The 12,774-nt window shown below is 38.7% G+C and overlaps 1 protein-coding gene across 3 annotated transcripts in view; it reads right to left on the minus strand.

Annotated features, from left to right (window-relative positions):
- MYT1L (myelin transcription factor 1 like) overlaps positions 1 to 12,774 on the minus strand; it is a 178,346-nt gene that overhangs the window by 112,834 nt on the left and 52,738 nt on the right. For 2 of the 3 annotated variants that reach the window (XM_074988935.1, XM_074988934.1), the window contains exon 5: positions 709 to 1,680. In XM_074988935.1, coding sequence (XP_074845036.1) covers positions 709 to 1,680 — 972 coding nt within the window. Of the gene's footprint in view, positions 1 to 702; positions 1,681 to 12,774 lie in introns of all 3 variants that reach the window. The other variant, XM_074988932.1, reaches the window with a different exon arrangement.

Here is a 12,774-nt window from a genome sequence, read left to right on the forward strand (position 1 = left end):
TATGGTTAAGGCAGCACCTTAACTGTTTCCACAATGGAATGAAACCAGTGAAGTGGAATGCATATAAGAAAGAAATTGCTATTGATCTCAGCCCAGGCCACACTATGCCTTGCATAGCAAATGGTTTCCATTACCTTAGTATCTTAAGATAATTAATGGGCAATCACTGCCCCTATCTTGCGTTATCGGTTATTCTGATACTGTTCAATTTCTATCAGACAACTCTACATTTTAAACAGGAGAGGCTTCATCAATAACTGTCATCTGATGATAATTTTATAAATCATGATGCCACCTACCCAATCCAATCTGTAAAATATGAACTTCATAGATGATTGACTAACTTACTCCATAAAAACCCACCATTCAATAGTGTATGCAATGCCACTGTCCTCATATTTTTGTCATAATGCCCTTTAGAATAATCTTTGCCTCTTTCAACATGATCTCTTATTTTTTGTTTCCCTGAAAGTTATAGTTTTCTATTTAGCCAAATGATATTACACTGAAATACTGTACATGTTTCTAACACTGTAGAATGAGTTGTTTGATTAGGTGAACAGCATGATGCTATTTTAGAATCATGCCATAGTCATATCAAGTAAATAAACAATGACTTCACATAAGAGTTCTATGCATCACTTGTTATAATATTAGCTCAGACTTTTTCATGACACAACATACGGTATATAGAAATATTACCTTTACCATAATATGGCTTTTTGACATGGCCGTCACTGGATTTAGGCTTCCTGTCATCCCCAGAAAGTTGTCGCGGAGACTGTTCCTCATATGATCTCATATTATCCCTCCTTCCAGCTTCCATTGCCATTTTTTCTCTCATGGCTTTTGCTCTTTCAGTTTCCAGAGCAATAGCTTTCTCAAGCAGGGTTAAATTACCTTTTGTCATATCAAAAACTTCTTCAGACCTGTCTGAAGTAATAGAGGTGGTATCATCATCTCTCTCATGACACCCATCCTCCTTTGCACAGCTAGAGAAAGTTCTAGATCTGGGGCTCAACTGTTCTTCAAGTCTCATTAAGTTCATCATGTCTGAATAATTCCGATCTGGTGTTCTTCCTTGGAAATCATCTTCTTGCCTGACATGTTGACGAGCATTCATATTTTGCTGCTGATTTCTTTCCTGCGGATTTGTTTCACTGAGTTTCCTAGCAAGATCAAAACACTGATTCCTTAAGCATTCCAAACTGCTGAGACACACTTCTTCATCACTCTCCTCCACCATTTTTTCCATAAGTCCATTGTTCATAGGCTTCCCTAGCATTACAAAGTTCATATTCCTGTTATCTTGCTGTGAAATGTTGTCTGCATAATTTCTGTCATTAATGTTTTCTGAAAGCACTACACCATGTCCTTGGGCTAACAATTTAAGGGAGTCCACAGTTTCCCTAACAACATCACTGTCTAAATCTAAACTCAGCTCACTTTTCCGACCAATATTTTCATTTTTGTCACTATCATCTTCAAGACTATTAGATGTATTGCTGTTCATTTCTGATTCTGTCCTGGCTCTGTATGCTGCATCCTCTGCAATTTTGCCAAGATTTAACAATGACTTGGCCACCAGTTCATCATAATTATCATACTCATCATTATTGTTATCATCTTTTTCCGTGTCTTGCATTATTCGAGTATTGTGACAATTCATTTGATGATCTTCTGCATAAAAATAGAAAGAAACAAAGAAAGAAACAAGGAAAGAAAAAGGAAAAGAAAAGAAAAAAGTGGCTAGAATTGGAACTGTTGTTGCAATAGCATGGACAGAAACAAACTGTGTGTCAAACACTGTTTATCATACAGTAGTTCTAGAATGCTAAGACCCAGTAAGTTTCAACCACTGGTATTGGAAAAAAGGGATACCTGTAAAGCCCATAATGGCAGTTTTATATATTTACTATGCACAATTAATTTATTTCATTAAACATAAAATAAACTATATATATAGGCAGGAAAAGGACTTTTTTTTTACAAAATTGTATAAACTAGTAATATTTCTAAAATATTAAGGCATATATCCTTCTGTTCCCCCTTTCACTTCTTTATAATTTTATTGGGGTTTTTATAATTATAGTTTTCAAACTGTTATATTTGTTAGGTTGGTTTAACTTTCTTCACTCCCATCTTGTTACGTATAGTAGCTGGTAAAGGAGTGAGTGTTATAGGGTCTGTTCTCTTAGTTAACTAACGTACATCAAAAAGAATTGGCTCTTATGAAATACCATATGCATCATTAGTGCTATATGAAAAAAACAACAGTCAAGACAAGTATACAGAAGAGGTAAAAATACATTTCTGAGTGCACCCATATCTAGAATGCAAAATCTATTCCTTAGCTATTGCAAACTATGAACAAGCAAAAAACTGTTAATCATTACATAAAAGAAAAGTAGAAGTAGCAGTAAGTACAATTTAAATGTAAGCAGATATACTGTCCCCAATTGGATTTGCTTAAACACACTGAATTCACACTAAAGTGCCTTGTCTATACAATGGCCACATTAGATACATCCTGGGCCGTGTCTACACTTACGAAAAACTTCTAAATGGCCATGCTAATGGCCAAATCAAAGAATACTAATGAGGTGCTAAAAGGCATATTCAGCACCTCATTAGCATGCTGCTGGCTGCAGCACTTTAAAAGTGCTGCAGTTTGCTCACCCATGGTTCGTCTGCTCGGGGGTCCTTTTCAAAAGGGCCCTGCAAACATCGAAATCCCCTGATCAGCTGATAGGAATAAGGGGATTTTGATGTTTGCAGGGTCCTTTCGAAAAGGACCCCCATGTAGACCAGCCACGGGGGAACGAACTGCAGCGCTGGCAGCATGCTAATAAGGCGCTGAATATTCACTTCAGCACCTCATTAGTATTCTTTGATTTGGCCATTAGCATGGCCATTTCAAAGTTTTTTGCAAGTGTAGACATAGCCCCTGTGTTGGCTTGTTATTTTGTACATCACAATATCATAAGATGACACACAGTAACTCTGTTTTACAGAGTTCTGCTCCAAAAACTGGTAACACAGGAGTAACTTTTGAATAGCATGAGCCTCCCTGGGACAAATGACCTGGGATATCATGGGATACCCTGGTATATATGTTATGGTAATTGAAAAGTTAATGTGCATCACCATCATACAAGTTTTTAAATAAATGTAGGTCAATTGTTGTTGACTAAAACACTATATGAAATATATTTGACACTTACTACTTAAACATTTTGAATATCTGCTGCAGGTAACAGTAACTCACATTTGTTTAAAAGGTCTTCCCCAATGTAGTAATTAGACTAACACAATAGCACAACTCAGTCAATGGAGTTATGCTGAGTTGCACCAGCTCAAGAGCTGGCCCATCAGCATAAAGTAACATAATAGGGCCTCAGATGTACTTTGAAACAGCTGAAGAAATACCAGTTTCTAAGCTGCGTCCTTTACACTTTGGGATAAACAACATATAGTGGGAAATTTCAGTTAGCAGGAAAATTTAAAAAAATACTAATATTTGCTGAAAGACATGCTTTTGGCATAAAATAGTATTTTCTGCAGTTTGGCAGACAAAAGAATAAATCAGAATTTTAAATACAAAGCTCAACAATGAGAAATATAATACTTCAGCCACATGATAGTGTTCGTTCTACACAGTGGTTAGAGATCCTGGGATGACAGGATGTAGCTAAGCTGCAGAACTGAGATACATAACAGATTAGGTTGTGTCTAGGAAAGGAACAGCCAAGATTCTAGGGCTGTACACTGTGCAAACTGTATTAGATAGTTACATGTAGTATGGGGGACTATTAACAAGCAAAGATGAGCATTATATTCAGCTGATCAGAAGTCCCAAGTCTTTGTCATCAAGCCCATTTTTACTGTCAATTTTGATTTTATTTTACTTGAGAAGTCTATTATTCTGGTAATATTCAAAATCCTCATGGCTCAGTTCACTAAAATTGAGATATGTCCAAACTTGGTGCAAGACTTGGGGATACAATTCAGTTATTTAAAAATGTTCCTTTTTATGTGTTTACATACTAGTACGTACATGAGTAAGACAATTAGTCTGAGGTATGTGAAAATAAAATACATTTAATACTGTAATGATCATATTCTAAAATGACATTTATAAAGAAATCTCACATAAAAGTTATGGCTCAGGAACATCTGCATGAAGACTATTTGGTGGAAACTGCTTATTTCATACAGTACTTGCTGTTGTGTCCGATGGTCAGCCAGAGGTGGAAGAAGTATCGAGAGAAAACAATTAATAGGCAGAAAGCTACCCCTCTGAAAAATGTTGATGTGTTAAGCTTAACACTTTAACTTCCAAAAGTGCTGCAAAGCCAGTGTGCTTCTAAGCATATTGAAACACAGGCTATGCAGATATATAGTCTCTCAGTTCATTCAGACTAAGACTGGTCACATATGCGCCGAGCGCTCCTTACACCTTTAGGATTGTAAGTTGGTGTTTTGACTTGAATGATAGGCATATAGATGATTGTCAATGGATGAATGTGCAGCATAATGTCTATCTTATAGTGAAAAGCCAAAATATGAATCACTTATTTCATGAATAAAGACAAATTCACATTGAGTGCTTGTGAAGCTGGATGAAAGCTGTAACTTTAATATTGCTTATTGTGTTAATTTGGTTTTGTCCTTTTAAGATCTCTTGCCCATTCAACTCAAAAAAAGGATGAGGGACAGATGGTGGAGGAGAGTGAAATGTCTGAATCTGTTATGAAGGAAACAGAAATAAATTCTGTTAATCCTTCATTTGTTACTTGTCTTCTACTTTTTATTTCTAGGGAAGCATTTATTAATTAGCTTCATGCACTATTTTTAAAGGAAATTAATAGATGTCTGTACCACTGTTACCTGATCCAAGACAACATTCCCCAAGGCAGTTAGCACTTTGGCCAGATCCAGCAGGACTATCATTAACGGCATGTCTACACTAAAGGCATTATGGAATACCCTATTCCTAAATTATTAATCCAACATAAAATATTCTGGAATAGTTTACTTCTCTCAAAATCAGGACTACAATATTTTGAAATAACTTAGAGTTACTTCAAAATAACTGGCTGTTGAGTGTGCACAGACTTGTTATTTCAAAATAGCTGTTAGTTATTTTAAAATAACCCCCTTAGAGCAGACCAGGGCCTAGGCATGTACTTAATTTTGAAGCCATCTGCTCAAGTGTTTTGCTGGATCAGGCAAGAATGGCCATCATCTCAAAAGTTAAAGTCCCAAATGAGCATATGTTTTGGATAATATGATTTTGGAAATAGTTTATTCTAACAGGCTATGTCTACATGACCAAGTTATCAAAAAAAATAACAGCAGTTATTCTAAAATAACTTTGACGTTGTCTAAATGACACCCAAGCTCTTTCAAAATATCAGGTGCATTGCTTCAATTGAGGTAAACCTCAGTCCCTGACGAATGAAGTCTGTTTTGAAACAGGCCACAATGGGCTCCTATATCAAAATAGCACTAGGGACTGGAAATGCTATTTCAAAATAGATAAGTGCTGTTTCAAAATGTATTTTATGTTTGGTTATGTTCCCTTGAAATTAGATTTTATTTCAAAATAGAGCTGTTGTGTAGACATAGCCACAATGAGACAAAATTACTTTATACAAACCCTTGTTACTTCCCCTTTGAATCAACTGCATAAAATCTTACCATGCTTTCTATTATTATATTTATGCTAATAAAGTTTAACTTTTAATTGGTTCTTTGCCTTTTGTTCTTTGCATTCTCTTTATTTAATGACAATATGACTTTTATTAGGACTACACTCTTTATGAGATCTTAACTGGCTTTTACATAGCTGTGTGAGAGGGAGTATGGCACCTTACCCCAGAGCTTACCCAAGCTGGAGAAGCACTACTTAAAATTTCACCAGTTACTTCTGTGGAAGCAGACAGACTACTACCAAAATGTTTCCCCAAGGTAAAAGTTGCCGAGAGTACAGTGTATGTGGGTGCAGCTATCATATTGAAACTCCCTACGTGCTGGCTGGCTACAGGGATAGGGAATACGCATAAGAAGAGTTGCAAATTGTGCTTCCCTCATCATGGCCCCATAAGGAGATCTCCGCATCTCTCCCAGGAAAGTACTTTCCCCCACCCCATGCTTTGTTGTGTCTTTAAGGTATTATCTAGCCTTATGTAGGTGGTGTGTGTCTACAGGTGGTTCAGCATTAAAGAACATTTAATAGCTGCATAAATTGTGTGTGTCTGTTTCTCTTAACTGTCTTGAACTTTTCTGCACTTGTGATGTAAACTGGGTACCTGGTAGCTTGTAGGGAGTAGCTCTGTGATGAGACAAAGTATATATAATTCCTCCAAGGTTTTGATCATGGGAGTTGTTCTTCATATAACCTATCAACATGTGCAGTTATACTAGACAGCTGAATACTCTTCAGGACTCAGAGTGTTTTCAAGTGTTTTAAAGCACTTGAATATATTCCATCTTCCTGAATTACTGCCATTACAAAAGTGAAACATATTGGCTTTTCCACAGCACCTTTCATCCAAGGATCTCAAAGCACTTTACAAAGATTAATTAATAAAGCCTCACAACACCCCTGTGAGGTAGGTATTTTTAGTTCATTTTACAGATGGGAGAAATGAGACACAGAGAGCTGAGTGAGCCATTTCAGAGAACACAGTGACACTGGAAAGCCAGGAATAAGACTTAGACCTCCTGTCAATGCTTCCTCCCTTTCCTTCTACCACATACATTTTTTATACTCCCCTTTGGTAGAATACACCTTGCCATATTTTTATTGTAAGGACTCATGCAAAATAGCACCTTCTTTTTAAAAGGAAAGAATACAGCATTTATTTTCAGAGATTCTGCAGAGAGAGGCAATGATACTTCAGTGTTATCTACATTTCTATCAAAAGCCATAGATTTCACTAACCAAAAGTTTCTCAGATTTTTGGTGTGCCTGTCATTTTACCTGTGTTTTTCATGGGCATGAGGGAAAATAACATGGCTATATGGTTTTACTAGCTTCCTGAACAGATGGATATTTCATCATCCAATCAATACCCTCAGTTTTTATGACACCTGACTCATCTCACCACTTAGTCATACACCAGTTCCTAACTGTACAGTATGTTATGCAATTAGCTTGCCCCTTTTCTCCTTCTGAGCCAGCAAAACAATAAATGTAGATGATCATACATAGGTCTAGACACCATACAAGCATGTCTGGAATATTTTAAAGGCAGTTTAACATAATTAAAGAGATGCTGTCAGATCATAAGTTTCAAGAGTCTATGTTTAGAAAAAAAAATCACTTTTCGTTTTTACAAAAACTCAAACAGAATTTGCCATCTTATCCGTAAACATCCCATAATGGAGGAAACTGAGGTGAGGAGAACTCAGTGGGCTTCCTCTAAATTCTTCCATTGTGGGTGGGATTTCTTCCCATCCTTTCACTGAGGCAACAGAAGGCTCATCCCCCAAACTCTTGAAGAATCTCATCCAAAGTTCAGTGAAGTCAATTGAAAAACTCCCATTCACTTCAATGGAATTTTGATCACATCAAAATCTTTCAAAATTCATGTAGATTCCAAGGATCAAATGGGCTGCCCATTTGTTACTCTGGCCTGTGCCCTAGCTCCTGATATTCATATTTGTTCTGAGTGCTTTAAATTAAAGACTACTGCAATTTATTTGCATAATATTTGATATCTTTTTGACCTCTAAATGCAAAGACATAAAATAAAATATCCAAGATAAAAAAGACTAATTATTTCTTAGATGCACTTTATTATATAACATCTATGTTTTTTTTTTCTATTTCTCCCTCAGAAACACTTACTATAGATATAATCTTGGGTTCCAGTGCTTAGAATCTTCCACAATAATTACAGCATTCAAATAACACACAAGGCTCAAAGAGACATGAATGAAGCGTGAAAGTCATGAAATGCTGTAAGGAAAGTCTGAGCTCAGGAACACAGCATATCACAGTGGGGTTCACTATTATAAAAAAGGAGTGAGTGCTGCAGAGCAGGTCTGTATAGACCTTCAGATATTGTACATAATTAACTATTCTTTCTTACTATGTCTTCTCTTCCATTAAAAAATATTTTCTTTCCGTAACCACGTCAGCCCTTACATTGTGTCTCTGGTCCACCTTTTTACCTGGTCTTGCTAACTGGTGTATGGTGCAAGGTTGTTTTTCCTTTCTTCGGATAGTAAAAAGTCCTGGTATTTAAAAAGGAATAATAGGCACTCTCACAGACTTAGAACTTTTATCTAAATATAGGACTGTTACTGGCAAATAAAGATGTTTTTAATTGTTTATATGAAGATAAAATTGAGAATAACCAACATGTTTAATTCATAATTTTGGAAACATGAAATTGATAAAGGTGCTCTTGTAAAAATAATGCATGTCTTCTCATATAAATGGGCAGAGATTCATATAGGCTATGTCTACACAGGGTGCAGCTGCAGGCAGGGTCATCCAAATTAGGGAACACTCAACAATGCAAATGGGCACTCATTTGCATACACATGTGCCTCATTTGCATAGTCACATGAGATCACTGTCCCAGTAGAGGCTTCTGTTGTGTCAAAACAAGCCGTGTAGATGGGGTTCTGTTGATAAAATCCTCCTGTGCTGACAGCCCCTTATCCCTCATTTTTTTCAGGGATAAGGTTCTGTCAATGAAAGGAGCTTTCACCGACAGAACCCTGTCTACACGGCTTGTGTTGTGATGACAGACGCCTCTTCCGGGACCATGATCTCACGTGACTATGCAAACAAGGCGTGTGACTATTCAAATGAGCAGCCACTGGCATTGTCGAGTGCCCTCACTGGCATGACCCTGCCACTGGCAGCACCGCACATTACCGTAGCCATACAGTTTCCTTTTTCTGATAATCCTAAACTCTCCTTTCTCCCTTTATATCATTTTTGTGACCACTGTGTTTTGTTCCTTATGATCCATAGGTATTTTCTAGCCTTCTGTGGCTCAGACAGCTACTACCATCATCTCCCATCGTCTCAATATTCCTCTTCATCTTCCCATCCACCAGTCATTCTTTATTATTTATGCAGTATCCTGAGCAGGGATAATGCTTCACAGGTATGATCATGTTTCTTCCCCAAACAGGATATGCTCTAAGGGCTCACTGCTGCAAAGCCAATTCTACCCCTACTCCTATGGATTAATAACCCACTTGACAAATATTCCCTTTAGCTGGTGGCAGAATACAAGACTTTCTTACTCAGGAATATTCTCATTGTCATTACAGAATTAGCCAAGTAATTAGGAAAAAAGAGTGCTCCAGGCAAGCAAGGATTCGAGTAAAGGAAGATTTTCTGAAAATAAGGTCTGGTACTAGTTTATTCAACAGTTACAAAGGGCCAATTTTTGCCATTCTTGTGTACAATGAGTAATATGTTACTCTACAAGTAATTTCATTTATTTAAACGGAACTCCTTGTAGAGTACTATAACTACTCAGTGTGAATAAAAATGACAAGGTTTGACCCACAGTATTTAATCCCCCCTCTGTGTTGTTGTGGTTTTTTGTTTTGTTTGACATTCTTCTGACTGGGGACATCTGAAGGGGCAGTTTTAACAGCAACTATTTGTCAAGTGTTATGTCAGTTGTTTTTCTCTCTCTTAGATCATGTCTACTTTGCAGCCAAGAATGTGATTTGTAGCTCATGTAGACATACCCACCTTAGCTTTACTCTAGCCAGATCACTATAAATAGCAGTGAGGAAATGGAGGTGTGGGTTTCAGTGGAGGATATAAATCTGCCAGTGTACCCAGGGGAATCAGACAGGCTTCTATAAGTCATGCAGAAGCCTGTACTGAGGCATCTTCATGGCTATTGTTAGCAGGCAACTAAATGAAAGACAGTGTGGGCATTTCTACACATTCTGAATTTCTTCCTTATGGCATCTCTTACCAACGCTGATTGACCTCTGACTTGACCTAGGGGAAACACTTATTTTTTATTTGCTTCTTATGGAAAAAAAATGATATTCTACTCGCCTTTCTTTAATCATAGTGCCCTGCCCAGTATCAACCTATACACCTTGATGACATTTCCACAAGCCTGGGACTTTCGTCCCACAAGTATTTTATTTCACTATGACAGTGGCATCCAACCTTTTCAATCAGAGGGCAAAACATTATTACAAGAAACGGTAAGAGGCTGCAATCAATACTTTGGGACAGAACCTTTGGCCCGCTCTACTCATTTTGCACAAAGACTTCAGAAAACAGCTATTAAGGCACTTTCTGAGTATTCCCCTCCCACCAAGGGCAAGTGTCTAGTAGTCATGGAGGCAGCATAAATGGCTCCTTGGCTGTAGCAGATGGCCCAAGTATGGAAAGAGGTATATCAGGGATGGATAAAGGAATGCTGTGTCACAACAGATCTGAAACATAAATTCAAGTATAGGGTCTCAACTAATTGGTGCCCTATCCTTCCATTATGATGCCACAGATAAGTATAATATACCCAGACATCTCAATCTGCAGACTCTCCTGCTTTGTTTCCCCATGTCCTCTGTCACAAGTATAAATGAACCCAGTCAGCCAGAGGTGGTTCCTCCCCATCTTCCCTGTCTTCAGCTCACAATAGCATTGCTCAGCCTTTTCTATCATGAAACTGAGGGAACTTAAGGGATGGAGAGTAAATGCTGGAGAAGGGCATGGTAATGTGGAGGGGGAGACAAGTTCTGTCTCCTAAGAAAAAGCTTCTAAATTAGAGGTCTGTTTCTCCTGTACATGGAATATGTATCTTCCCAGTCACTCTCCGAGTCAACCCAGTGAGAGGCTGGAAACAGGGAGGAAAAGAAATGTAGCAGACCTCTCACCCCAGCTTGAGGGATAATCACACTGCATTAAGAAAAAGCCCCCAGATGCCCTTTTCCCAGAATAAAATATAACCTAAGAACATCCTCAACCTCCAGCAGAGAGCAGGCTCATCTACTAGGATGTAATCATCTCCACAGCACCCAACACAGCGTAAATAAGCCATTCCACTTAACCTTCCTCAGCCTGTTCCCACATAACTTTGTCCTTGTCCACAACTCAAAATATCTTACATTAATGCCTCACTTCTCCCCACAGTTCCTTCTGTGTAACAGAATGTTGCTGATCATCAATAAGCTATGCAACAAAGAGAAAGGCAAGGTTATGGGTAAAAGAAATTGTCTGGATTGCTCAGGGTGTCATAGGGAAAAGGAGACTGAGCGTCCCTGCAGCATCCAATCTGTGGCAACTGCGCTAAGATGAAAATGTGCACATGCATTGGAAACATGTTCCAGAGCTGATCACTGTGATTTTTGAACTGGGGCTTAAATCAGGTCTGAAGCTATGAGAGAGGACAGGGAGAGAGGGAGCTGGCCTCCTGAGTAGTTTACACTACAGCTCCAAGAGCAGATCTGCTGTGAATGAGATCTTGCAGATCTCATTCTGTGCTCTAGCTCCCCAGCTCTATTGACGCAGTTGCACGGCTTGGACAGATGCTTCCTTGGTGGACTGGGGGACTCTGAGTTAGAGCAGGCAGAAAAATGTACTTTCTACTAATGCACACACAAAGTTAATTCCAGAAGAACTGTTCCAAGTGGTTGCCCTCCTGGTATATACTCATTGCCACCTGTTGGAACCTGACAGTTCTTTCACATTGGCTGGGTCTACACATGCCCCTTCCTTTCGAAAGGGGCATGTTAATGAGCAGGTTCGAAATATGCTAATGAGGCGGTGCAATGAATATGCCATGCCTCATTAGCATAATGGCAGCCATGGCGATTCGAAAGTGCGGCTTTTCGAATCACTTGCCGCCCGTGGAGACAGGACCTTCCGAAAGGACCCCCCCCAGTTTTCAAAAGCCCTTCTTCCAATCACCAGATAGGAAGAAGGGCTTTCGAAAAATGGGGGGAGGTCCTTTCGGAAGATCCTGTCTCCACAGACAGTGTGCGATTCAAAAAGCCACACATTCGAATCGCCATGGCTGCCATTATGCTAATGAGGTGCTGCACATTCATTACAGCGCCTCATTAGCATATTTCGAACCTGCTCATTAACATGCCCCTTTCGAAAGGAAGGGGCACATGTAGACCCAGCCATTGTGAGGAATTTTCCACCTGGCCTGTAGCCCTGCAGAAGACTGGCTGTTCTGGTGGAAAAGGATTTGTGTCTAGGGAGGACAATTGCAACAACCTCCCTGGAAAAAATTTGGTCAGCTTCTTCATGCTGTAAACTTCTCAACTACTGACCTGCATTTAATCTGCCATCTTTGGAAAGATTATTCTGAAAGTTGTGGTAAGGCAGTTTTTGTGTCACATGGATTTCTTCAGCCTTGATAGTCTTTGTTTTAGTCTTTTGTTTTAGCATGGCATGGAAACTGTGCTGACTCCATTGGTCATGGACTTCATCCTGCCAGTGGGAAATAGTCAGGAGTCTATGCTGATCCTTGCAGATATGATAATTTTCGATTTTGCTGAATGCGAAGTTTGGCTACCGTGACTTCAGTTATTAGCTGAGGAAGGAAATAGGGTATTTGTGACTTTTAGGGCTTGTTGAAATTTACATTAGTTGGAGTACCCTTGGAAACTTGAAGCTGAAGCCATACGTCTACACAATAAGTTGTTCCAGAAGAGCTACTCCAGAATAGCTTATTTTGAAATAAGCTACAAATTGCTACACACAAAATTCAGGACGAAGGATTCTTTCAAAGATGGTGTTTATTTTCAAAAAAGTGC

The sequence above is a fragment of the Carettochelys insculpta genome, chromosome 3, assembly GCF_033958435.1.
Source record: "Carettochelys insculpta isolate YL-2023 chromosome 3, ASM3395843v1, whole genome shotgun sequence".
Lineage (NCBI taxonomy): Eukaryota > Metazoa > Chordata > Testudines > Carettochelyidae > Carettochelys > Carettochelys insculpta.